Source organism: Jaculus jaculus, chromosome 6 (genome assembly GCF_020740685.1).
Source record: "Jaculus jaculus isolate mJacJac1 chromosome 6, mJacJac1.mat.Y.cur, whole genome shotgun sequence".
NCBI lineage: Eukaryota > Metazoa > Chordata > Mammalia > Rodentia > Dipodidae > Jaculus > Jaculus jaculus.
The window spans coordinates 29,860,264-29,887,080 of record NC_059107.1 but is presented as its reverse complement, the minus strand read 5'-3'; the positions used below and the strand labels follow the sequence as shown (position 1 = coordinate 29,887,080).

The following is a 26,817-nucleotide window of genomic DNA, read 5'->3' as shown; positions in this document are numbered from 1 at the left end:
CTAAAAAAAATATTTTTATTTATTTATTTGCAAACAGAGATAGAGGAAAGAGAGACAAGCAGAATGGGTCTGCCAGGGCCTCCAGCTGCTACAAACTAACTCCAGGAGCATGCATCTGGCTGCACATGGGTACTGGGGAATTGAACCTGAGTTATTAGGTTTTGCAGGCAGGTACCTTAACTGTTGAGCTATTCCTCCAATCCCCTTCCCTCCCCTCCCCTCCTTTTTTTGGTTTGTTTTGAAGCAGTGTCTTTGGCCCAGACTAACCTAGAACTTGCTCTAGCCCAGGCTTGTCTCGAACTCATCATAACAGTCCTCCTACCTCAGCCTCCAGGTGCGAAGATTAAAGGTATATGCCACCATGTCTGGCTCCTACTGATTTCTTTTTTCTTTACATAAGGTTTAAAAGTTAAGTCCAGGGCTGGAGAGATGGCTTAGCGGTTAAGCGCTTGCCTGTGAAGCCTAAGGACACCCGTTCGAGGCTCGGTTCCCCAGGTCCCACGTTAGCCAGATGCACAAGGGGGCGCACGCGTCTGGAGTTCGTTTGCAGAGGCTGGAAGCCCTGGCGCGCCCGTCCTCTCTCTCTCCCTCTATCTGTCTTTCTCCCTGTGTCTGTCACTCTCAAATAAATAAATAAAATATGAACAAAAAATATTAAAAAAAAAAGTTAAGTCCAATAACTAAATCCATGTAGCTTGTGATGAATTCTAGGGTTGTTATTGAGTGCACTATAGCATTTGGGATGAGTATATACCACAGGAGTTTAAAGGAGAAGGCTGGGGCTGGGGATGTGACTCAGTGGCAGAATGGCTACTTAAGAGCATGAGGACCTTGGGGTTCAATCCCCAGGGTCCATGGAAGTAGAAAATAGAGGAGAAGAGAAGTGAAGGAGTGAGAGAGGGGTAGAGGGAGAGAGAAACAGACAACTGAAGAAGAGTTTTCGAACAAGGTGAACCTTATTTGTTGTCTGACAAGTTATTTAATCCCAGTATCAAGATACCTTGGTTTGGGTAAAACCTCCAACCTTGTCTGTGGTTTTATGTGGAGTTGAACTTATATTTTAACCCTGAGATTGCTTAGAGGTTTAGAATTACCATGATAAGAATTAAGCCTGCTGTCCTGGACCTAGAGACCTAGAGCTATTGCAGCACTTGGAACTGTGCCATATCCACCCCCTTTTGTTTTCAAGTGCTAGTGATTAAACCCGGGGCCTCACACAAAGTAGGCAAGTGCTATACCACTGAGTGGCAGCCCTAGCCTACTCTGGTTTCTTTGCAGTCATACATAGAAGGGGAGGTTGCTGGCTGTGTGGAAATGGCATGTCTTTTCCCACTAAAGTGATCCAACTTAAAAATTCTTCTAAATGGTCTATAGGAAAATATGCAGTGAAGAAGTCACGAAGAACTGATGTCGAAGACCTGACCCCAAATCCTAAAAAGCTACTGCAGATTGGCAGTGAGCTACGGAAGCTGAATAAGGTGATCAGTGACCTGACTCCTGTCAGTGAGCTTCCCTTAACAGCCCGACCAAGGTCAAGGAAGGAAAAAAATAAACTGGCTTCCAGGTAAATGTTAACAATGTTCACTTACTGAATACAATCTGGGAGGTAAGGCTAGATGTTGAGCTTTTATAGAAAAGATAACCTTCACCCATTATTCAGAAGTCATTTTTCATATATAAGTGTAACGGGGTATTATTTTTCCTTTGAAAGTAAATATAGCATTTATGTTGTCTAGAAAATAAGGAGGAGAGGCCAATAGATGGCAGAAAAATGAAAGATTTTTCAGCTTTATATAGTTTGTTTTCTTGGCTGAGTCAAGTTTACAATAAAATTCATTTACATCTGGGCTGGAGAGATGGCTCAGCAGTTAAGGCAGTTGCCTAAAAAGCCTCAGGACCTGTGTTTGATTCTCCAGTACACACATAAAGCCAGATACACAAGGTGGCACATGCATCTGGAGTTCATTTGCTAGAAGCCCTGGCATGTCCATTCTCTTTCTATATATATCTGCCTCTGTCTGTGTGTCTCTCTCTCTCCCATAAATAAATGAAATACTTTTAAAAATTCACTTACTTTAGTGTTCATTATTAGGAGTGTTGAAAAATATATCCAATTAGATAACCACCTCTACAATCAAAATATTGAATACTTTCATAACCTTAAAAATTATAAAAATAGGACTAGGGAAATGTTTCAGCAGTTAAAGGTGCTTTCTTGGCAAGTCTGCTGAGTAGAGTTTGGATCCCCCAATACCCATGTAAAAGCTGGATGCACAGTGAAGCACAGATTTGTAATCAAAGCACACCGCAGCAGTGTGGGGCAGTCAGGAGAAGCTCATGCTCGTCTGGCCTTCTCAGTGGCAAACAGCAGAGTCCCTGTCTAAAGGTAGAAGGAGAAGACCAACACCATGACATTGTCCTTTGACCCCCACACCTGCACATGGCACAGATACACCAATCACATACTGTTGCAGTCAGGTTTGCATTGCTGGTAGAAATCTCCCAACTGAGAGCAGCCTGTGGGAAAAAGAGAATTATTTTGGTTTACAGACTGGAGGGGGAAGCTCTGTGATGGCAGGGAAAACCAATGCATGAGCAGAGAGAGGGTGGACATCACCCTCTGGCCAGCATAAGGTGGACAATAGCAACAGGAGAATGTGCCCCCCAAAATACACTGCCTCCAAGAGGCTTTAATTTCCAATTTTCATCAGCTGGGGAACCTAGCATCCAGAACACCTAAGTTTATGGGGGACATCTGAATCAAACTACCACATTCAGCCACTGGCCCCCATAAACTGATAAAATACAATGCATTCAGTTCAACTTTAAAAGTCCCCACAGTTTTTATCAATCCCAGTGATTTTCATACGTCCCCATAATCCAAGGTCTTTTAACTCAATCATAACACCAAAAAATCCCCCCCCAAACCCATAATGGCACAGATTAAACACACTGAAAAAAGATGGCATTGGGCATAGCAAAGAAATATTCAGCCAATAATAAGATTCAAAACAACCAGGGCAAAGATCAAACTCTGTAGCTCCAAGTCCAACCTCTAGCCAGTGACAAATCTCCAAGTCTGATTAATTCTAACCAGCAACAAGTCTCTGGAGTTTCAATTCCGCCCCTCCAGCTAGCCTACTCTCAGCCCTGGAAAACTTCATGAGGCCAGCAGCTTTCCTTAGCAGCTATGTCATGATCCCAGCATCTCCACTGGGTCTCCACTGCAATCCATGATCATGGCCCCATGGGGTCTCCATGCAGGCATCCAGCAAACCTGCTTCACACTGCCCATGGCCATATCCAAAACACAAGACCGTGTTGCAGCCTTAGTGACCCTCTTTCCAGCATTTCTTGTACTCTACAATACCAGGTAGGGTGCCAGTTTGTTAATCCAGGGGGGGAATAAAGCAGACTTTGAAGAACAGGATACTCCTTGAGCACTCAGGCCCCTTCAAAAGAGTCTACATTCTTTTGTTACCCCAGTACAGGTTCACTGGCCCAATCTCAAAGGTTGTAATCTCTCAGTTACAGCTGAACAGGCAGCAGTTCACCCAAAGATTGTTCTTTCTGTGCCATATCCCTCTGCTCACACCAGTTCATTTCTATGCAAAGCCACCCTGCACAGCTTCTCAGGACATGGGTGTAACAGCAAGCTTCTCACACAAAATGCTAGCCTAGTCCAAGAAAAACTCTTTCTCTTCCTCATAAGCCAGCCTCACAGTCCATAGTTCTTAACTGCATTCAGGTCTTTCAACTCTGATCAGTCCATCAAGCTGTACTTTTAGCACTGCAAGGCATCTCATAGGTTTCAAATCCTTCCATGTTCCTCTTGAGAATCAGCTCCAGAATCAGCCACACAGTCAGGTGTCTTGCAGCAACCCCACTCCTCGGTACCACTTTACTGTTGGAGCCAGGTTCACATTGCTGGTAGAAATCACCCAACTAAAAGCAGATTGTGGGAAAAAGAGATTTATTTTGGCCTACAGGCTCGAGGGGAAGCTCCACGATGGCAGGGGAAATGAAGGCATGAGCAGAGGGTGGACATCACCCTCTGGCCAACATAAGGTGGACAATAGCAACAGGAGAATGTGCCAAACACTGGCCTGGGAAAACTGGCTATAACACCCATAAGCCCACCTCCAACAATACACCACCTCCAGGAGGCTTTAATTTCCAATTTCCATCAGCTGGGGAACCTAGCATCCAGAACACATAAGTTTATGGGGGACATCTGAATCAAACTACCACACATACATAGCCCCTAAATAACAATAAAATTATACAAAACTTATCCATTCTCCTGCCTTTGGCCTTTGACAACCACTGATGTATTTTTTTCTCTCTCCCTTCCTTTTCCATTCCATCCCTTCCCCTCTCTCCCCTCCCTTCCTTCTTCCTCCCTACTTTCTCTCTCTTTATTTTCTTTTTTTGAGAAAGGATCTCATGCTGGTCTATTTTCTGTTTTGCCTTTTCCAGAATGTCATGTTTATGAAATGTACTGTTTGTAGCTTTAGAATCTGGCTTTTGTCACTTACTGTGATATATTTGAAATCCATCCGTCCCATTGCATGGGTTAAGTTGATTTGTTTTAAATCACTGTTAGTATTCTTTTGTAAGTGTTCTCAGTACATTTGCTTACCAGTTGAAGGATATTTGAGTTCCTTCCAAGTCTGAATAAAGCTACCATAAACAGACTTCCAGATGTTTGTAACTATTAGTTTTAATTTCTTTTGAGTAAATGCTCAGGTGTTTTATGTTTGACTCTATAAGACACTGCTGACTCATCTGCCAAAGTAGGTGTATATGCTGTTTTACATTTCCTCCAAAGCAGATGAGGGTTCCAACTACTTCATATCTTCTATAGTAGTGATGGTAGTGTCTGGTTTTGTTTGGTTGCTTTTGGTTGTTCTGGTCACAGCTTTATTTTTGAATGTGTGCTTAAAAATAATTTTGGAAATCCAGATGTGGTGGCGCATGCCTTTAATCCCAGCACTTGGGAGGCAGAGGTAGGAGGATCGCCATGAGTTCAAGGCCAGCCTGAGATGACATAGTGAATTCCAGGTCACCCTGAACTAGAGTAAAACCCTACCTTGAAAAACCAAAAGAAAAATAAATAAATTTGGAGGGGGCTGGAAAGATAGCAGTTCAAGGCAAGTGCTTGCAAAGCCTGTTAGTCCAGGTTTGATTCCCAAGCCAACCACATGAGCTGAATGTAGTAGGTGGTACAAGCATCTGCTGTTCATTTGTAGCAACAAGAGTCATGGGTTGTGTGTGTGCTCACGAGTATGCATACACACACATGCAAATAAATAAAGTAACAAATTTGGGTAAATTATGGTGATGTATGTTTTATAATTGAGGCCTTGATAAACATCAGTTAAGCAGTGATTGGGTTACTGGACAATGTACAGTACAAAAGGAAGTATATTCTGAAGTCTCTTAAAAAGAAAAATGAACTAATAGCTCCTTCCTTTCACAGAGCTTGTCGGTTAAAGAAAAAAGCCCAGTATGAAGCTAATAAAGTGAAATTATGGGGCCTCAACACTGAGTATGGTAAGCCTGTGGTCATTGAAGAACTGGACTAATTTTTTGTTGACATCTCACTACTCTTTTCCTTTGGTTTTGATATTGCTCTCCCTGAGTCTGCCCAGTTTGTGGCTTTTCTTTTTTGTTAATTTAGGCAGTAAGGAAGCCATATGCCCACTGTCATTTATTCTTCCCAGTGTGGGTGTCTGGATCTGTAACCCCTCCCCCAGACAAATCTCTTTACTGCTCCCATGAGTTGATCCATAGTCAGTTCTTGTAATTGTGTTGCTAGGCTAGCCAGTTTTGTTGATTAATTTTAATACTTCCTTAACTTGAATAATGATGTGTGGATCACATAGATCTGTGTTTTCACATTGGTTGTCCATTGGAATGCCTATGGATTTGTTGACATACAGATTCCTAGGCTTTCATCTTTGGAGTAGAGCTTGGGAATCCATGTTTTTGACATTCCCCATATACTAGGTTTGGTGTTCTTTTTAAAATTTTTTAAGGAAAGGACACGTAAAAATTTTATTTGAAAGCAGAGAGAGAATATGAATAAGAGAGAATGAATGAGTAGCCTTTAATCACAGCACTCGGGAGGCAGAGGTAGGAAGATCACCATGAGTTCGAGGCCACCCCGAGACTACATAGTGAATTCCAGGTCAGCCTGGGCTAGAATGAGACCCTACTTCCAAAAAGAGAGAGAGAGGCGGGGGGGGGGAGAGAGAGAGAGAGAGGGAGAATAAGAATGGGTGTGTCAGGACTTCTGTAGCTGCAGACAAACTCCATATGCTTGTACCACTTTGTGTATCTGGATTTATGTGGGTACTGGGGAATCAACTTGGGCCAACAGGCTTTGCAAGCCAAGTGCCTTTAACTGCTGAGCCATCTCCTCAACCTTGCTTTTGCTTCTATTTTTCTTTCTTCTTGTAAAGCTAGAGATCCAACCTGGAGTACTGTGTATCTTAGCTAGGATGGTGTTTTACCACTGAGCATAATACCTAAACCCTTCCATTTTTTTAACTGAATATAGTTGTATTATATAATTAAAAGCAAATTATTCCAGGGTAGTAATTTTTTCAGTGTGTTTTGATTTGTTTTACAGACAATTTATTGTTTGTAATCAACTCCATCAAGCAAGACATTGTAAACCGGGTACAGAATCCAAGAGAAGAGAGAGGTCCCAGCATGGGGCAGAAGCTTGAAATTCTCATTAAAGATACTCTTGGTAAGAAGAATATTAGATAAATTCATAGAAAACAACATGTAGTATAAAATACATTATTCAAGGGGATAGTAAATGTTCCTGTTGTATAAGGAAAAATTCAGATGCTCTTTTTGTAGTGCATCTCTCCATTGTTTTCACTCAGTAATATTGTTCCCAGATTTTTTTCTAACAAACATGATTATCTGGCTTCTCATCCCTGACCAGGTTGTATGGTATGGGAAGGCTAAGCAGGTGGGCATTGAAAAGTCAGGCTGATGCTGGTAGAGAAGAAAAAGAGCTGATATTTTATACCTGGGATGCTAAAGGCCCAGGAAGTGAGCTTCCATAAGGAAGAAAGCACCTGAGAGATGCTAGTATCTGAAAGTCTGCAGAGCATAATGCAGCCATGACAGTCCAAAGCCTTGACATTCCACTGTAAAAGGCAATTGTTGATTTTGCCACTGCAAATGAACATCAGATGCACATGCCACTTTGTACATCTGGCTTTATGTGGGTACTGGGAAATTGAACCAACGTTGTCAGTATTTGCCAGTAATCCCTTTTAACCACTGAGCCATCCCCCTGGGGACCCTTCTTAGTGGAGTTGCAGGTATTTGCCATGGGTTTGTGGTTGTGTGTTGTGCATTGTGGGAGCAGCTGTCAGGTTTTTTTTTGTGTGTGTGGGGGGGATGTCTCTGGGCATGTCTCAATCTGTGGCTCTTCCCGCCCCCTCTTCTGTGAAATTCCCTGAGCCATGGTGGGTGAGTTTTAAGTCTACTTCAGTAATGAGCTCTTAGGAGCCTCTGGATCTTTGTTTTGGTAAGTGTTGAGAATCCAGAGTCTGTCTCCTTCACACTGTTGGTGAGTGTCAGGTTCACCATGGAAGCAGTACTCTTGCTTATTTCCCCAGTTCCTCTGTGGATTCAGCTGTGGCTTGGCTGAAGTGTGAAGGGCAGTTTTTATCTCCTCAGGTCTTACTACCTACTGAAAAAGAAAAATAGATTCTCCAGTATAGAGTGAAGTCAGCGTAGCTTAAATGGGATAAGCATTACTAATTTAGGGAGAAGTTGATTTATGTAACACCTCTTTTAGCCAAAGACTAGTGAGAGTTTGACACTGGAGAGCATAATCTTTGTCTCCATAGGATTCTGATCTGGTTCCCAATTCCAGATATGGATTCCTTTACATTGAACGGATTTCTTAGCCAATCAGAAAACCTATGGGTAACCCACCAAGGCTATGTGTCATTATTGCACTGGCATGTACATCCTGTCAGGGTACCTTAGTCCTCTGGTTGATCAGACCATTGTTGGCCACTTTCCCCCAGTAGCTCATGTAGTGCTTTCTAGCACTCGAAGGGCTAACTTTCTGGGGACTGGCTCTCTTCCAGATTCCAGCCAGGTCTCTCCATGCACTGTACCAGCAGTATGTGGTGTCTTCAGCAATAGGGTCTTACCTTTTGCCTCAGGTGGGTAATCAAGTGCTTTGACAGAAACTTGTCTTGTTTTGGGGACCTCATAGGTGTCTCTGATCAACAGCTCATTGTGGGTAGCAACCTATTTCTGGTACTGCAAGTTACAGGCCAGAAACAAATAAAGAAAAAAATTTAAGGCTGGGCTTCATCTGAACCACCCTTTCCAGGGTCCTTCTTTTCAGATGCTTCCCTCCTTACTACTCCTGTTGAAGGTTATATCTTATTAGTCTATCTCCAAGGATACATTTTTCTATGGTAGCACTTCATTTTGGATTGAGTTTTGTGTTTGCTTTCCTCTTTCCTCCCCTCCTCCTAAATCCTACTATCCCTATGGTCTGGGCCTTGAGTTGCCTATCAGGTGTGTCAGCAATTCAGCTCATCCAGGTTAGGAACCACAGATGAGTGAGAACATATGGTGTTTGTCTGTCTGTGATAATTGTGTGAATTCACTGAGTATGGTCTGCTCCAAGCCTGCCCATTTTTCTACAAATTTCATTGTATTGTTTTTCCTTACTGCTGAGTAGAATTCTATTGTGTAAATGTACAACAACTTCATTATCCATTTATCCAGTGATGGGCACCTGGGTTGATTCTTGTTCTTAGCTATTACAAATTGAGCAGCTATAAACATGGTTGAGCAGATATCTCTGCAGTGGTGCATGGAGCACTTAGGATAAGTGCCCAGTAAGGGAATAACTGGGTCTGTTGCTAGCTCCATGTTCATCCTTTTCAGCAATCTCCATTTTGATTTCCATAGTGTTTGTGCAACTTTACATTCCTACCAACAGTGGATGAGGGTTCCTCTTTCTCCACATCCTTACCAACATTTGTTGTTGTTAAATTTTCCAATGATTGCCATCCTTACTGGAGTAAGGTGGAATTTCATGGTTGTTTTAATTTGCATTTTCCTGATGGTTAGGGATATTGAACATTTTCTTAAGTGTGTGTTAAAGAAATCCCTATTTAGTTCTCTGCCCCATTTTTGGAGTGGGTTGATTTTTTTATTGTTTAGTTTTTTGAGTTCTTTGTAGATTCTAATTTTTTTTTAATTATTTTATTTTTATTTATTTATTTGAAAGTGACAGAGAGAGAGGCAGATAGAGAGAGAGAATGGGTGTGCCAGGGCTTCCAGCCACTGCAAACGAACTCCAGACACATGTGCTCCCTTGTGCATCTGGCTAACCTGGGTCCTGGGGAGTCAAGCTTCGAACCAGGGTCCTCAGGCTTTACAGGCAAGTGCTTAACCACTAAGCCATCTCTCCAGCCCTCTTTGTAGATTCTATATATTAGACTTCTTTCGGTATACCTGGTGAAAGTTTTCTCCTATTCAGTGGGTAATCTATTGTCTCTGCTTATGGTATGTTTATCTGTGCAAAAGCTTTTTAGCTTCATGAGATCCCATTAGTTGAGTGATTGTTTAATTTCCTGGACTCCTGGGATTTTGTTCCGGAAGTCTTTCCCCACTCCTGTATTGTGGAGAGTTCCTCCCTCCCTCCCTTCTCCCTTTCTTCCTTTCGAGAATGGACATGCCAGGGCTTCCAGCCTGTGCAAACAAACTCCAGATGAATGTGCCACTTTGTGTATCTGGATTATGTAGGTCCTGGGGAATTGAACCAAAGTCCTTTGGCTTTGCAGGCAAGCACCTTTAACTGCTAAGCCATCTCTCCAACTCTGTTGTTTCTTCCACTAAGAAGTGTTTCAGGTCATATATGGAGATACTTAATCCATTTGGAGTTGATTTTTGTGTATGGTGAGATGAGTGGGTCTAGTTTCATTTTTCTACATGCGGTTATCCAGTTTGTCCAGCATTATTTGTTGAAGTTGTCTTTTCTCCAGTCTGCATTATTGACACCTCTGTCAAAGATAAAGTAGCTATAGTTACTTGACATAGGATCTAGGTCTTCAATTTTGTTCCATTGGTCTATATTTCTGATATATGTTTTTTTCTGGTTTCATACCAGTACCATGTTGTTTTTGTCACTATGGCTTTATAATAAAGCTTTAGATTGGGAATGGTGATACCTCCACAGGTGTTCCTTTTGCTCAGGATGTTTGGACATCCAAGGCCTGCTGCCATTCCATATAAACTTTGAGATCATTTTTTTCTATCTCTGTGAAGAATGATGCTGGAATTTTTATAGTATTCCATTAAATCTGGATATTGCTTTTGGTAGAATTGTCATTTTCACAATATTAATTCTACCTATCCAGGAGCATGGGAGGTCTTTCCATCTTCCATATCTTCCATCAAGTCCTCTTTGATTTCTTTCTTGAGTATTTTCATTATATAGGTCTTTCACATCATTGGTCAGTGTTTTTCCAAGGTATTTAATTTTTTGTTGCTATTGAAAATGGGACAGCCTCACTGATTTCTTTCTCTGTATATTTGTGCTTTGCATATAAAATTGCTACTGATTTTTGTGTGTTGATTTTGTATCCTGCCACTTTACTGAAGGAATTAATCACGGTGAGAAGTTTTAAGATGGAGACATTCAGGTCACTTAGATATAGGATCACACCATCTGCAAATAGGGATAACTTGACTTCTTCCTTTCCAGTTTGTATCCCTTTTATCTCTTTCTCCCATCTTATTGCTTGGGCTAGACTTTCTAGTACTATGTTGAGGAGCAGTGGTAAGAGTGGGCACGCTTGTCTTGTCTTGTCTTGTTCCTGATCTCAATGGGAATTCCTTGAGCCTTTCCCCATTAAGTATTGTTTGGACTTTAAGTGCTTTATATGTAGCCTTAATTGTGTTGAGATATAAACCCTCCATGCCTGTTCTTTCTAGCATTTTGATCATGAAGTGGTGTTGTATTTTGTCAGAGGCCTTCTCTGCATCAGTTGAGATGAGCATGTGGTTCTTAATGGTTAAGTTTATTTATGTGGTATATTATGTTGACCAGTTTCTGTATGTTGAGTCATTTCTGCATCCCTGGGATGAAGTCTAGTTGATCAAAGTGGATAATGCTTTTAATATGTTGTTTAATTTGGCTTGCATGGATTTTATTCAGGATCTTTGCATCTGGGATATAGACCTATAGTTTTCTTATTTTGGTTTTGGTATTAGGGCGATGCTAGCTTTATAAAAAGAGTTGTGGGGGGATTCCCTGCTCTCTGATTATATGAAACATTTTGAGAAAAATTAGTTTCAGCTCATCAATGAAGGTTTAATAGACTTTGGCTGAGAAGCTATCTTGTCCTGGACTTTTCTTTCTTTCTTTGTTTTTTGTGGTAGGGTCTCCCTTTAGCTCAGGCTGATAGGGAATTCTTTATGTATCTCAGGGTGGCCTCAAACTCAAGGCGATCCTCCTACCTCTGCCTCCAAAGTGCTGGGATTAAAGGTGTGTGCCATCATGCCTGGCTTTTTTCTTTTTTATGTATAATTTTTTATTCACAACTTCTATATTTACAGACAATAAACCATGATAATTTCCTCCTCCCCCATTTTCACAACTTCACTCTCCATCATGTCCCCTCCCTCTCTATTTAGTCTCTATTTTTATTTCATCATCTTTTTCTCCTATTATGAGGGTCTTATGAAGGTGTTGTTAGGCACTGCAAGGTCATAGATATTGAGGCCAATTTCTGTCTGGACAATTGCATTGTAGGGAGTCATACTCTTCCTTTGGCTCTTACATTCTTTCTGCTACCTCTTCCATAATAGACCCTGAACCTTGGAGGGTGTGATAGAGATGTTTCAGTGCTGGACACTCCTCCATCACTTCTCATCACTGTGTTGCCTTAGAGTCATCCCATTGGTCACTACCATCTGAAAAGAGAAGCTTCTCTAACCAAAAGTGAAAGGAGGAGTAGTATATGAATATGAACATTAAGTGTAGTGCTTACAGGGCAGTTTGGTGAGCATAGTATATGCATTCAGCCAGACAAGAGCAGCCTTTATACCCCTAAGGCTCATGACCTCCCTTGCCATAGGCTTTTGATTAGGTTCTCAGTATCAGGGATGTGTTCCCTCCCATATACTAGGTCTTCAGTACAGTTTAGAAAGCACTTGGTTTCTCCCAGAGCAGACAGGCCACTATTGAACCTCTTCAGTCATTTGGCCTGTCTGGCCAAACTTGAGGATTGCAGTGTCCACTGTTTTCACTGCTGATGACTTCTGTCTCCTATAGTGCTGCATACCATGTAGCTCTTTTCCAACTTTCAGTTGGCTGGTCTACAGGGAGGAGGTTTTCAGTAGAGCATAAGTTAAAAGAATAATTGGAACAAGGTGTGGTGAATTTCACCTATAACCCTTGCACTTGGAAGGCAGTGAAGGGAGATTATTGTAAATTCAAGGTCAGCCTGGCCTACAGTGTGAAACATCTCAAAAAAAAAAAAAAATTAAAAGCTGAGTTTTTGAAAAGATCAAACCAAAACCAAGAAACAATAAAACAACAGAAAATAGGGATCAGAAATGAGAGGGCATTATCACTGACCTTACAAAAATTATACATTGAAGATGTTGGCTCCATGGGGAAGAGCACTTGCCTGAATTCAACCCCACATAAAAAGCTAGGCATATCTGCACATGCCTAAAAAGAAATCCTCACAGGGGGTCAGAAGCGAGAGGATCACTGGGACTCACTGGTCAGCCAGTCTAACTGAAAGATGGGGCAAACTCCATGTTTGGTGAGAGATTCTGACTCAAGAATATAGGCAGAAGACCAGCAGTGCAGGCCACACAATGCCATCTTCAACCTTCTGCACACACATACACGGGCACAAGCATCTGTACACATATGTGAATACATGATACACATATACCACAACCACACATACTGCACACACCAATAAAATTTTAAGTGGATTTTACGAGCAAGTATATGGCAATAATTTAAATAACATAAATATAAAAGAAAAGTTCTAGGAAAGAAAAACATAAAACCAAAGTTGACTCAAGAAGAAACAAAAAACCTGAGGAATACTGTTATAAATAAAGTTATTGAATTTATAATCCAAAACCACCCTCAAAAAAAAAAATCAGTCCCTCATGTGCAACACTTACCGTGAAAACCTAACCAAGGAAGTAAAGAATCTATACAATGAGAATTTTAAAACACTCAAGCGAGAAATTGCAGAAGACACTAGAAAGTGGAGAAACATCCCTTGTTCCTGGATTTGAAGAATCAATATTGTGAAAATGGCAATCTTACCTAAAGCAATCTACACATTTAATGCAATCCCTATCAAAATTCCAAAGGCTTTCTTCATGGAAATAGAAAAAACAATCCAAAAATTCATTTGGAATCACAAAAAACCTCGAATATCTAAAATAATACTGAGCAACAAAAAAGAGGCTGGTGGTATCACCATACCTGATTTTAACCTATACTACAGAGCCATAGTAACAAAAACAGCATGGTACTGGCACAGAAACAGACATGTAGATCAGTGGAACAGAATAGAGGACCCAGATGTAAGCCCAAGTAGCTATAGCCACCTGATATTCGATAAAAATACCAAAAATACTCATTGGAGAAGAGACAGCCTCTTTAGCAAATGGTGTTTTGAAAACTGGATATATATCTGCAGAAAGATGAAAATAGATTCTTCTCTCTCGCCATGCACAAGAATTAAGTCCAAATGGATTAAAGACCTTAACATCAGACCGGAAACTCTGAAACTGCTAGAGGAAAAAGTAGGGGAAACCCTTCAACATATTGGTCTTGGCAAAGACTTTCTGAATACAACCCCAATTGCTCAGGCAATAAAACCACAGATTAACCACTGGGACCTAATCAAATTACAAAGATTTTGCACCGCAAAGGACACAGTGAAAAAAGCAAAGAGGCAACCTACAGAATGGAAAAAATCTTCGCCAGCTATATATCTGATAGAGGATTAATATCTAGGATATACAATGAACTCAAAAAGTTAAATAATAAGGAATCAAACAAGCCAATCAAAAAATGGGCTATGGAGCTAAATAGAGAGTTCTCAAAGGAAGAAATACGAATGGCATATAAGCTTCTAAAAAAATGTTCTACGTCACTAGTCATCAGGGAAATGCAGATTAAAACTACATTGAGATTCCATCTCACTCCTGTCAGATTGGCCACCATCATGAAAACAAATGATCATAAATGTTGGCGGGGATGTGGAAAAAAAAGAACCCTTCTGCACTGCTGGTGGGAATGCAATCTGGTCCAGCCATTGTGGAAAACAGTGTGGAGGTTCCTAAAGCAGCTAGAGATTGATCTACCATATGACCCAGCTATAGCACTCCTAGGCATATATCCAAAGGACTCATCTCATTTCCTTAGAAGTACGTGCTCAACCATGTTTATTGCTGCTCAATTTATAATAGCTGGGAAATGGAACCAGCCTAGATGTCCCTCAACAGATGAGTGGATAATGAAGATGTGGCACATTTATACAATGGAGTTCTACTCAGCGGTAAAGAAAAATGAAGTTATGAAATTTGCAGAAAAATGGATGGACCTGGAAAGTATTATACTAAGTGAGGTAACCCAGGCCCAGAAAGCCAAGCGCCACATGTTCTCTCTCATATGTGGATTCTAGCTACAGATGACTGGGCTTCTGCGTGAGAATATAAATACTTAGTAGCAGAGGCCAGTAAGTTATAAAGGAGACATAAAGGGTAGAGAAAGGAAGGGAGGAGGATACTTAATAGGTTGATATTGTATATATGTAATTACAATGATTGTAATGGGGAGGTAATATGATGGAGAATGGAATTTCAAATGGGAAAGTGTGGGGGTGGGGAGGGAGGGAATTACCATGGGATGTATTTTATAATCATGGAAAATGTTAATAAAAATTTTAAAAAAATCAGGCTCAGATTGACTCAATGGTGCATTTAAACATCTGCAGCATATTTTAAAAACGTTTACATGGGCTGGAAGGATGGCTTAGTGGTTAAGGCATTTGCCTACAAAGCCAAAGGACCCAGGTTCAATTCCCCAGGACCCACGTTAGCCAGATGCACAAGAGACAGACACATCTGAAGTTCGTTTGCAGTGGCTAGAGGCCCTGGTGCACCCATTCTTTCTCCCTCATTCCCTCTTCCTCTGTCAAATAAATAAATAAAAATAAAATATTTTTAAATGTCTACATAATTATTACCATTATTTTTTTTACAACTTCTATAGTGTGTAAAAGGAGGGAACACTTCCCACCTCATTCTATGAGGTTTTATACTATTATCTTCATACTGAAACTAGATAAATGCAACATAAGAAAAACTACAAACTAATATCATTTATGGACCAAAATACTAACAAGCCAAACTTATCAACATAAATATTTAGAAGTTTAACAACACAAAACAACTAGTATGCTCCCCCTAGAGACTGTGACCTCTCCAGCCACAGGTTTTTGACTAGGTTTTCAGTAATTGTCCTGGACTTTTCTTTTGGGGCAGGTTTTTGATTACATTTTCAATCTTGATGAATGTTAGGTTTATTTAGGAGATGTGTTTAGTTGTGGTAGGAAGTATGTGTCTAGGAATTCATCCATTTTTTCCAGATTATTCAGTTTTGTGGAGTAGAGGTTATGGAATTATGCCCTGATGACTCTTCCAATTTCATTGATGTCTTTTGTTAATTTAAGACTTCTCCTTCCTCCCTGCTTGATCAAATTGGCCAGGGGTTTATCAGTCTTGCTTATTTTTTCAAAGAACCAGCTCTTTGTTTCATTGATTTTCTTAATAGTTTCTTAGTGTCCAGTTCATTAATTTCTGCTTTGATCTTGAATATTTCTTTCCATCTGGAGCTCTTAGGGTTGGATTCTTCTTGTTTTTTCCAGTGCTTTTAGGTGCACAGTTAAGTTTTTAATTTGGGATTTCTCTGTCTGTTATAAAGGCATTGAGTGCTGTAAATTTTCCCCTTAGGACTGCTTTCATTGTATTCCATAAGTTTTGGTAAGTTTTGTTTTCATTATCATTCAGTTCTAGGAATTTTACAATTTCTTTTTTTTTTTTTTTTTTTAAGTATTGTATTTATTTATTTGAGAGCAAGTGGAGAAAGAGGCGGAGAGAGATTGGGCATGCCAGGGCCTGTAGCTGTTGCAGACGAACTCCAAGTGCATGTGCCACCTAGTGCATCTGGCTTATGTGAGTACTAGGGAATTGAACCTGGATTCTTAAGCTTCATAGGCAAGTGCCTTAACCACTAGACCATTTCTCCAGCCCTAAATTTACAATTTTTTTTTATTTCGTCCATAACCCATTCATTGTTTAAAAGTGTATTGTTCAGTCTCTGGTAGCTGGTGGAGTTCCTCATGTGTCTCTTGTTGATTTCTAGATTTAAAGCATTGTGATCTGATAAGATACAGGAAATTATTTTAATTTTCCTGAATTTATGGAGGCATTCTCTATGGCCTAATATATTGTCTATTTTGGAGAAGGTTCTGTGGGCTGCTGAGAAGAATGTATATTCTGTTGAATTTGGGTGGAAGGTTCTGTAGATGTCCATTAGGTCTAGTTGATCTATGGTGGCATTGAGCTTTATTATTTACCTGTTTATTTTCTGCTTGGGTGCTCTGTGTATTGATGATAGTGAGTATTGAAGTCCCCAACTATGATGGTGTTGGTATTTATTTCTGTTTTGTTGTTAAGTAGGTTTTGTTTTATAAACTGTGGTGTGCTTGTGTTAGGTACATATAGATTTATGATTGTGATGTACTCATGTTGTATCGTTACCTTGATGAATAAAAAGTGGCATTCTTTGTCCTTTTTTTTAAAGAAAAGTTTTTTGTTTATTTTTTTTTTATTTATTTGAGAGTGACAGAGAAAGAAAGAGCAGAGAGAGAGAGAGAGAATGGGCGTGCCAGGGCCTCCAGCCACTGCAAATGAACTCTAGATGATGTATGCGCTCCCTTGTACATCTGGTTATGTGGGTCCTGGGGAATCGAGCCTGGAACCGGGGTTCTTAGGCTTCACAGGCAAGCACTTAACTGCTAAGCCATCTCTCCAACCCTCTTTGTCCTTTTTGAAGTCTATTTTATCAAGTATATAGCAACAGCTGCTTGTTTGTTTGTTTTTTTTTTCTATTTCCATTTGGGTGAAATACTATTTACCATCCTTTCACCCTGAGGAGGTATCTGTCTTTATTGGTGAGGTAGGTTTCTTTTCTTTTTTTGAAAAAAAAAAAAACAAACTTTATTTTTATTTATTTACTTACTTGAGAGAGAAACAGGCAGAGAGAGAGAATGAATGGGTGTGCCAGAGCCTCCAGCCACTGCAAACAAACTCCAGATGTGTACACCCCCTAGTGTATCTGGATTATGTGGGTCCTGGGGAATCGAACTGAGGTCCTTTGGCTTTGTAGGTCAGCGCCTTAACTGCTAAGCCATCTCTCCAGCCCCAAGGTGGGCTGGAGACAGCATATAGAAGCGTCCATTTTTCTAATCCACCCTGTTAACTTGTATCTTTTGATGGGTGAGTTAAGACCATTAATATTTAAGGTTATAACTGTGGGGTTCAATTTAATCCCAGCCATGATGGGTGCTTTCTTGGACTTTGTATTTTTTGAGTCTGTTCTAGTTTTGGTTATTATGATCTTGTTCTTGTAAGCTTTTGAGATTGGTTGTTTGACTCTTCAGTGTAGAGTATTCCCTGAAATATTCTCTGTTGTTTTGGCTTTGTGTTCATATAATCATAGAGTTGACTTTTTTCATGTAAAGTTTGCCTTTCACCATCTATTATGAAGGATACATTCTCTGGGTGCAGTAGCTTGGGTTAGAAGCCATAGTTTTTTAGACTTTGAAGTGTTCCATTCCAGGCCTTTCTGGCTTTCTAAGTGCTCAGATGAAGGGCATGTGCTACCACGCCTTGCCCGATCATCCATATATATATATATATATATATTTATGATTACCTCTTTGCAAAATTGTACCTTTCTAGCTGGGCGTGGTGGCACACACCTTTACTCCCAGCACTCCGGAGGCAGAGGCTGGAGGATCACCCTGAGTTCGAGGCCACCCTGAGACTACATAGTGAATTCCAGGTCAGCCTGGGCTTGAGTGAGACCCTACCTCGAAAAACAAACAAAAAATTGTACCTTTCTTTCTTTCATGATATGAGAGTTATCACATTGTAACCTTGTCTAAAATCAGTTTTGGTAATTTATATATTCTTAGAAAATTTTCCACTTCCTCCATGTGTTAGTCAATTTTCTGTTCCTGAGACAGAATACTTGACCCCCCCCCCCCGAAAAAAAGGTTTTAGGGAGGAAGTTTATTTCAGCTGACAATTCCAGATTATAAGTCTCTTGTGAGGGAGTCACGGCTATAGGAGCTGGTCACATTTATTCCACACTGAGGAAGCAAAGCTGAGCCATCAGCCAGCTTCCCTCTTTTATACAGTCCAGAACCCCAGCCCATGGAATGGTGCCACCTACAGTTATGGTGGGTCATTGTTAAGTAACCTAATCAAGATCATCCTGCACAGAGGCTAATCTGATGTTCAGAATCCCTCACAAGCAATTCTAGGTCCTGTAAAGTTGGCAATCACGTAAACTACCACACTCCAGGACCTTAAATTTATTAAATTAATACCGAACAAAACCTCCCCTGTTTTGTCTTCCTCTATGTTCCTAGTTGGCGCTCCACTTTCATTTCTTTGTGTGGGTGTATTGGGCTGCACTGGCTTTTCCGGGGGTGTGAACGAATGTGTTTACTCAGATAGAGCACCAGGAAGAGATCCAAGTAGTGATTATGCTGAGTCCAGCCTGGTAAAGCAGTAAGCTTATCTGGCTTATTTATAGAGTATGGGTGAGGGTAGGAGCAAGAGTGGCCCTTAGTGCCATCACTAAGTACCACCCCATCGTGGATGATGACCCATGGGTGCTGGGTCACAGAGTCACATTCAGTTAACCTTTCAGTCTAGCTACTCTAGCATCTGCTAAGATTACTTGGAGCTGAGGGTAGGGACACGGGAGGGGTTATTGGCTGGAATCCCAGGTAAGGGACTTGTGTTAACAGCTTCATGACTATGACCATAGAATAGTTATCAGTGTTTTGTTCTGCTCAATTAGTTGCCACGGCTACCAGGCCACTGTTTGAATTGGATTTATTACTACTAAGTCTTCATTGTGGATTATAATCATCATCATGAGGTGTGCTTCATTTTCCCCTCTTTTTTTAAGGTCATTTTAATTTACTGGCATGGTATTTGTTTAGTTTTACTTGTGTCACCAAAAGATATTAGGATTTGAGTATGACCCTTTTGCTTTTTAAAAATATTTTAGTTTTTATTTATTTATGAGAGAGAGGCAGAGAGAGAGAGAAAGAATGGGTACACCAGGACCTCCAGCCACTGCACATGAACTCCAGTTGCATATGCCCCCTTGTGCATCTGGCTTACATGGGTTTTGGGGAATCGAACCAATGTCCTTTGGCTTTGCAGGCAAATACTTTAACCGCTAAGCCATTCCCCCACCCCCTTTTTGCCTTTTAAGTTGTTAACTATCTAGTTAATTATTGTAGTCATAATTTATTGTATGTCCTCTGATAATGACCAAACTATGTGTATTGTGGGTTGCATTTTAAATGTAAGATAAAATGTATGCTTTAAATTTACATCTCCCCAAACCTTCTCTTTTTTCATAACAGGGTCTATTACCTGAATCCAAGACTTTCCTCAAACTCATTATACTTCTGCTTTTAACCACCTGAGTGCTGGGATTATGAGCATGTGTCTCCACTCCTGGCTTTATTTTACTTAGCACTTTCAAAACTGTACTTATACTTTTGTTATTTAATTTATTGATGCTGAGTATGTTTACCTTGGTGTACAAGATGAGGGTGAGGAAATCAGTTTACTGATGCTGCTCCTGATGTTTCTCCCTCTTCCACCTTTTCTTTCTTTTATGTAAAATGAAGAAAAACAACTTAGGTTTTATGTAACTTTTAAATTTATTTTATTTTATTTTTAGAGAGAGAGAGAGAGAGAGAATTGGTGCAGCAGGTCCTCAGCCATTGCAATCGAACTCCAGATGCTTGTGCCACCTAGTGGGCATGTGCAATCTTGTGCTTGCCTCATCTTTGTGCATCTGGCTAACATGGGATCTTGAGAAAGATCAAAAATGGGTCCTTAGGCTTATCAGGCAAGCGTCTTAACCACTAAGCCATCTCTCCAGCCCAATTTTAATGTTTTTTTTGTTTTTTTTTTCGAAGTAGGGTTTCACTGTAGTCCAGGCTGACCTGGAATTCACTATGTAGTCTCAGGGTGGCCTCGAACTCATGGTGATACTCCTACCTCTGCCTCCCAAGTGCTGGGATTAAAGGCATGCACAACCATGTCCGGCTCAATTTTGTGTAGTTCTTAAGTCATGTTAAACATATCTGGAGAATCAGAGTTGCACTTGTGTGGATGGATCCACTTCTGAGCGTGGTGAGGGAGGGCATGGCAAGTTACTACTTGTCATCCACCCTACTTCTCTAAAATGCTGGTTATCCATTCCTTGTGGCTGTTCATGGTGAATCTTCTAGTCTTAACACTGAAGCCTTGAGTATAACAGGTGGAATTATTTTCTGGGCTGTAGTAAAAAGTAGCAGAGTGCTCACTTGGGACCAGTAGCTGTGTTTCTCAGTCCTCTCCTTCCTTTTGAACCCTTCCCACTTCTGTGTCTGATGTGTACCTTTTGTTTTTCCTCAGGTCTCCCAGTTGCTGGACAAACCTCAGAATTTGTTAACCAAGTATTAGGCAAGACTGCAGAAGGCAATCCCACTGGAGGTCTTGTGGGACTAAGGATACCAACATCAAAAGTGTAATCAGCCGCATTGGACCACTGCTCAAGAGATGTGTGTTTTGTTGTCACGTTATCTATTGTAAATTTTCATTCTGTTTTGCATGTCAATTAGCATTATGTAAACATTTATAATTAGGTTACATTGGTTTAAGAACTTGTAGCATAAGTGAAGCATGATCCAAATACTTGATTATTGCATTTTCAGAGCAAAAACCAGGTTAAGTCTGCTACTGGCATTAGAATTGAAATTCACACGTTAAGTAAATGCTTAGGTACAGATCGCAAACATCTGTTAAAGCAAATCATTTTGAAGGAATGAATACGTAGTAGTATGCCAACTATTATGGCAGGTTTATGCTCTGAACCACAAAAAAATATTGAGGAAGCATTTTTTTCAAAATCTGTTTAGATTTGTTTTTATTCTAATTTTTTTCACAACCATTAATGTCACCTGTACATGGCACACCTAGCACTAAAGGCTGTGTGCCATGGTAGATGTTCATTTTCAGATCTCAGTATAATATATATAAATATATATATATATACATAAATGTCTGTGCAAGTAAGAAAAAAGCATATTCTTTGTGCCTTGTATTTTGAGGAAACTATAAAACTGGTAATATTTTGTATGCTGAAAACCCTAATGAGGAAAAACAAGATATATAGATGAGAAAATTATGGGGTTTAAATGTTTTTGTGTTCCAACTCTTTTTCAAAATTTTTGAATGTATATAGGACTATGTTGAAATGTAGATATATGCCACAGAGTCTGTGTATTGTATAAAAAAAAACAAAAAAACAAAAAAACAAACAACAAAAAAAAAGATGGCTCTAGAAAACTCTATTTCGGTACTTGACCGGAAGAAGACAAATACTTGCACATTATTGCGATTGTTTTATTTTTTGTACCAAAGACAAATGCAACTGATATGGCAAACTGCCAGTCTAAGTAAAGTTTTGCACAGCTGTATGAATGTATGAAAAAAAAGAGAAAAAAATGAAAAAAATTAAAAGGTCAGGGTTAGGGATCTTACTGAACTGTGAATTTTATTTCTGTTTGGGTCCAATTATCTACAGAAGGAGCATCCATACATAAAAATATTATTTTGCTGTTCCTCTAGTTTGCTTCCATAGTAGATAAGTTGGTGGCCATTTAGGTGTCTGTAAGTCTTTTATTTCTGCACTTAACTGTAGGAAAATTTAATATATTTCATTTTAGTAAGCTATTGATAAAATAGTTTTTGACTTTGAAAATTAAAAAGTTTATTTAGCTTATTGTAGTATACTTCCACCAAACAACCAAAATATAGATTATTTTTATTATATTATGTATATATAAATGTAAAGAAAAAGCTAAAATATCTAATACTAATTTAGTTGCCACTTTTCCAATTGATGTATTATTGTGCATGTAATATTTTCAAAGATCAACACAAGCTTAAAACAAAAAAATTTATAAATTTTTATATTTTTGTACAGGTATTTTCAAACTAGCTTCTTCAAACTGACATGTGACCTACTCTTGTGTAGTTTCTAGAACTGGGAAACACGAGTGCGTTTAGCATAGGTGTTGTCTTTGCTCACATTGAACAGCTGCCTTACTGCGCGCGTAACTGTGTTCAGGCTGAGCTCGTGAGAGAGCTTTCTGTCAAGACAGCATTACAACCCTCCCCAGACCTTCCGTCCTGTCTCTTTTCACTGTTTTATCTCATATCTTGTGTTTGGAACTATGAAAATTGGTGACTTAGAAACTATCCTTAAAAAAACATCAAACATGCCTAGGGGAGAAAAACCCAGAATTTTAGACCTAGCTGCTATTTCTCCACTACTCACTGGTAGAATTCATTCTTTAATTGTATGTTCTTTGTACAGTATATTATATTTTCTTTTACTTTCTGCCCTTTCCATTTATAAGCTATAGCACATGAAGGTTCGATTCTACACATAGTAACAACCCAACAATGTGGCTTACTTGCTTGTTGACATCTTGAAACACAGGAAGCCGAGGATTGTCTTGACGTGGTAGCTGAACTGTGCTGTGCAGAATTTTCCATTGTTTGGTGGAAATGTACTGGCTAGTGCGTTCATGCTAAACGTGATAAGCTCAGATCTAATGGTTAATAGAATTCAAGTTCATTATTTCAACTTTTTCCTTTTTAGGTGGGAGAAAAAAAAAGCATAGGTTTTTGCAACTAGTAGTATATAAAGTTTTAACAGTGTGTATCTGGTAAACTGACAAGATTTGGCAGTCTTGTAGGTGAAAATCACTTCATGATAGAGATTCAGCTGATGAGGTTATAACATTGCCCTTTTCTAGCTGCTCTGATAGGAATTCTGGTTTTTTATACTTTTTCCTTGTCTGCAAACCAGAATTTGATTTTTTGGTCTTGCATTTCAATAAAGACTTTTGAATCTGTTTAGTAGATTCCATATCCTTGCATTCAGTGTTTTATATGTACTACTTAAGTTAAATAGTTGAAAGCCTTTAAATAGTTGAGCTTTTTAATGTTGACACTTTATTTTTTACCTATTTATATATGTATGTATATCTTAGAAAAGCACTTTGTTAAAAAAATTGCATTTTATATGATTCCTGCCATTTGCTGCTAAACCTGGGCTGGTCAGAATGCTGCAGCGATACTTGATCTAAATAAAAACCTGGCAGTAAAATGTAGAGTGGAAGTTAAACCCTCTTGCTGTGTAACTTCTTCCTAAAGATGGCATAGGCAAGCTGTGCAGCTTTACATTTTAACCAGGGGACTCTGTGGCATTTAAAACCGTCTAGAAATGGTTGTACTTTAATGCCAGTAAGAATCTGCTTCCTCTATTGTCATTAAAATATTCATGTAGTATATCACACAAACTGTTCTTACTAGGTAATGTAAAAACCCCAACAATTGTACATGTTCTGTTTTTGGAAATTGTGGCATGTATTTTTGGGTGAAGATCATTAGAGAAGACCTCTCTAAAGGTCTTCTATGTTCATACATGGTATACAGATATAACTCATAATGAAGTCCAGAATCTTACCTTAGTGAAGGCATTGTGAACTCACCTCAAATATCCATTGTTCCAAATGCAATGAAAAACTAAATCTAGTACTACTATGACTTAAAACAACAGAAACCTTTCCTTCCTAGTTTCAGATACACTGGATTCTTTACAGAGTTTGTCTCCATATGAAAGCATGCTGTGCAGTTGTTCTTGTTAAGATCTTGTCTGAGTTTTGAATTGGGTGCCACACTCTTCCAGTCAGTCTGGTTGCTTGTTCTACTGTACCATGTATGGATCATTGTCCTTTCCTAGAACCTTTATGACAGATTATGGTGTGGCTTTATATTGTGCCTTACTTGTACATTTCAAATGAAACATCTCCATTCCCTTCCACTTCCTGAACCTTTACTTTTGACCTTCCTGGTAAGAGAATTAGAAGTATTTCAAAAGCATCACAAAGGTTTTCAGATGGGAATGGTTTCCTAGTTCCCTCTCTTTGTAGTTATTTTATACTTGTAAGAAAGACCAATTTTGGATGGTCTTTGCATATATATGAGAGGGGAGGAGCAACAGTAATTTCACTACATCGCTTTTCTTTGGTGTTCCTGAACTTGTCATACGTCTTCTTCCTGATGCTTGACTTTATATGCTTTTCAGCAATAGTCTGCAGCTAGAGAGAGGCGTGTTCAGTTCATCTGCTTGAAACTATTTCGTTTTCCAGAACTTTTTAGGAGTACCCATTTTTTGTTGTTGTTGTTGTTTTTAACAACAGATGACAAGTCTCTTTAAAAGAAAAAGAAGTACAGTACTTTTGAAATACAATGCTGTTAGTATGGATTTCTTTTTTATATTAATATTCATACAGTTATCTGATGTTTGCCTTCATTAATAAAGCTGTTAGTTTATTCACCAAAATGTCAAGAATGGATGTGCTTTTCTTTATTCTATACATTTAAAAATATTTTAGCTGCTAAGATTTAGTTAACTTCCTAAGAAATGAATTCAAGTTGCCTTCAGCAGAAATTAACAAAAACTTATGTTCCCTTTCTTTATATAGTCTTCCTGAAATTCTGTTCAGATATTTTCTAGTTAATTTTGTAACAGAATGCTAGCATCTTTCGAATCTTGAAACTTGAATTTTGAGAATGCATTGAATTTCAGTGTTAAAGTAAAAGGTTTCAACTATCCTTCTAGTGAAGTCTATTGTGGAATACCATTTCCCATGGAACTGAGGCCATTTCCACAACTTTGCACAGAACTGCAGTCTTGTTCTTCCCTTGGATCATGACAAATAAGTCTCACACAGTGCCGTAATACTTGTGGATTCTTTTGTAATCTTTGTAATCTTAATAAGGGCATTAGTAGAAGATGACTCCATGTTTTTTTTTTTTAATACTTCAAACACATTGGGATGTAAAATGGATGTCAGCTGTAGGAATGGTGGTTTCGTTTTAAGGAATGAGCATGTTGAAGGGAGACGATGAAAATGTACTACTGAAAGTTCTGCACTTCCACAGGCAAGTGGGACTATGCGTTGAAGCATGGTCCTCACACTTATAAACAGACTGAAATTGTAGAATTACACCTAGGAGCTGCACTATGCCAAATTGCCATTTACTTAGAAGAGAGAGGTTTGGGGATGGTACTGCGCTAACAAGAACCTTGGTGACTGGTGAGGCACCATCAAGGTCGAGTATTTCGGTGTGCCAAGTTCGGGTGAACCAGGTTTGCCTCTTTCGTAACAGTGTAAACACAGTGGTGTAGCTGACTGATTCTAGGGGCATGGGAGCAAGACTTCTTCTGTCTTGTCCTTTGCCCTTTATTTTTTTCAGAACCAAATAACAGATGTGTATGTGTACTGTATCTGCCTTTTCCACCACATTTTTTTTAAATGACACTGTGTATCCACTGCCTGCTTTTTCACCTCCTTTCCCTAGGATTTGTCCTGTACTGTATGTAGCCTTTGTGGTTGACAGTCACTCTAGGGCTGCCAACACCGAAGTCACACGAGAGGAACAGAAGGGCAAGAATACAAAGCATTTGCTTCTGCAGTGTGGCAACCTCTTTTGCATAGTTGCTCCGATCCTGCTTGTGATGCTACCATGAAGATTCTGTAGTTTTGTTTACCCTCCCTCCGGCTGGAGCCAAGACACTTTTTATTGGAATCAGTCTTGTCTATTGTTCACGCATGAGCTGTTCAAAAACTTATTCAATGTTGGTTAACAGTTGTGCAGTCTTTCATTTCAGAAGAAAAAAAGGCAATGCCTTTGTTTTCTGTCACCTTCTAACCTCTCAGCACTTCTAGTCAGATACAGAATCATCAGTGTATGCAATATCCTTTGTAATTTAAAATAAAAAAAAGATGAAAAGGTTTTGAATTGTTGGTCTTCTGTTTTGCCCTTCCTTTCTCTCTTTTCTGTGGTTTGCCATGCAGCAGCCATCCAGTTAAGACCACGTCTTCCAGAGAAACCCCAGCTGGGGAGCAGTAAGGGGCTGGCTGTGCCACCTCTGGACAGACGGCTGATGGGGCTGGTTAAGCCGCACTAGAATTACTACTGGGAAGAAATGGGCTGCTTCCTAGAGAGTAGCTTGTGCTTATTTGTTCTCTTTGGCTCTTTGGACAAGGATTTCATTAAGAAAAAATGTGCGGTTTTTTTTTGTGGGGGGGGTCTCTTGATTTTAGCATCCGTATGCATTTGTGTGTTCAACGCTCTTAATTAGGTCTTCAGAGCCAAATGTGGTGGTGCATGCCGTAATCCCAGCACTTGGGAGGTGGAGGCAGGAGTATCAGGAGTTCAGTACCAGCCTGTACTATATAAGAGCCTGCCTGTTTTTTTTTTGTTTTTGTTTTTTTTCCAAGATAGGGTCTCACTCTAGCCCAGGCCAACCTGGAATTC

The 26,817-nt window shown here is 39.6% G+C and overlaps 1 protein-coding gene across 3 annotated transcripts in view; it reads left to right on the top strand.

Moving 5' to 3' along the window:
- The window catches only part of Crebrf (CREB3 regulatory factor), a 72,582-nt gene extending 46,330 nt beyond the window's left edge, over positions 1-26,252 (top strand). For all 3 annotated transcript variants that reach the window (XM_045152678.1, XM_004665017.2, XM_045152677.1), the window contains 4 exons: positions 1,375-1,564; positions 5,483-5,556; positions 6,638-6,760; positions 20,833-26,252. In XM_045152678.1, coding sequence (XP_045008613.1) covers positions 1,375-1,564; positions 5,483-5,556; positions 6,638-6,760; positions 20,833-20,948 — 503 coding nt within the window. In that variant the 3' untranslated portion in view covers positions 20,949-26,252. The remainder of the gene's footprint in view (positions 1-1,374; positions 1,565-5,482; positions 5,557-6,637; positions 6,761-20,832) is intronic.
- The last annotated feature ends 565 nt before the right edge of the window (positions 26,253-26,817 follow it).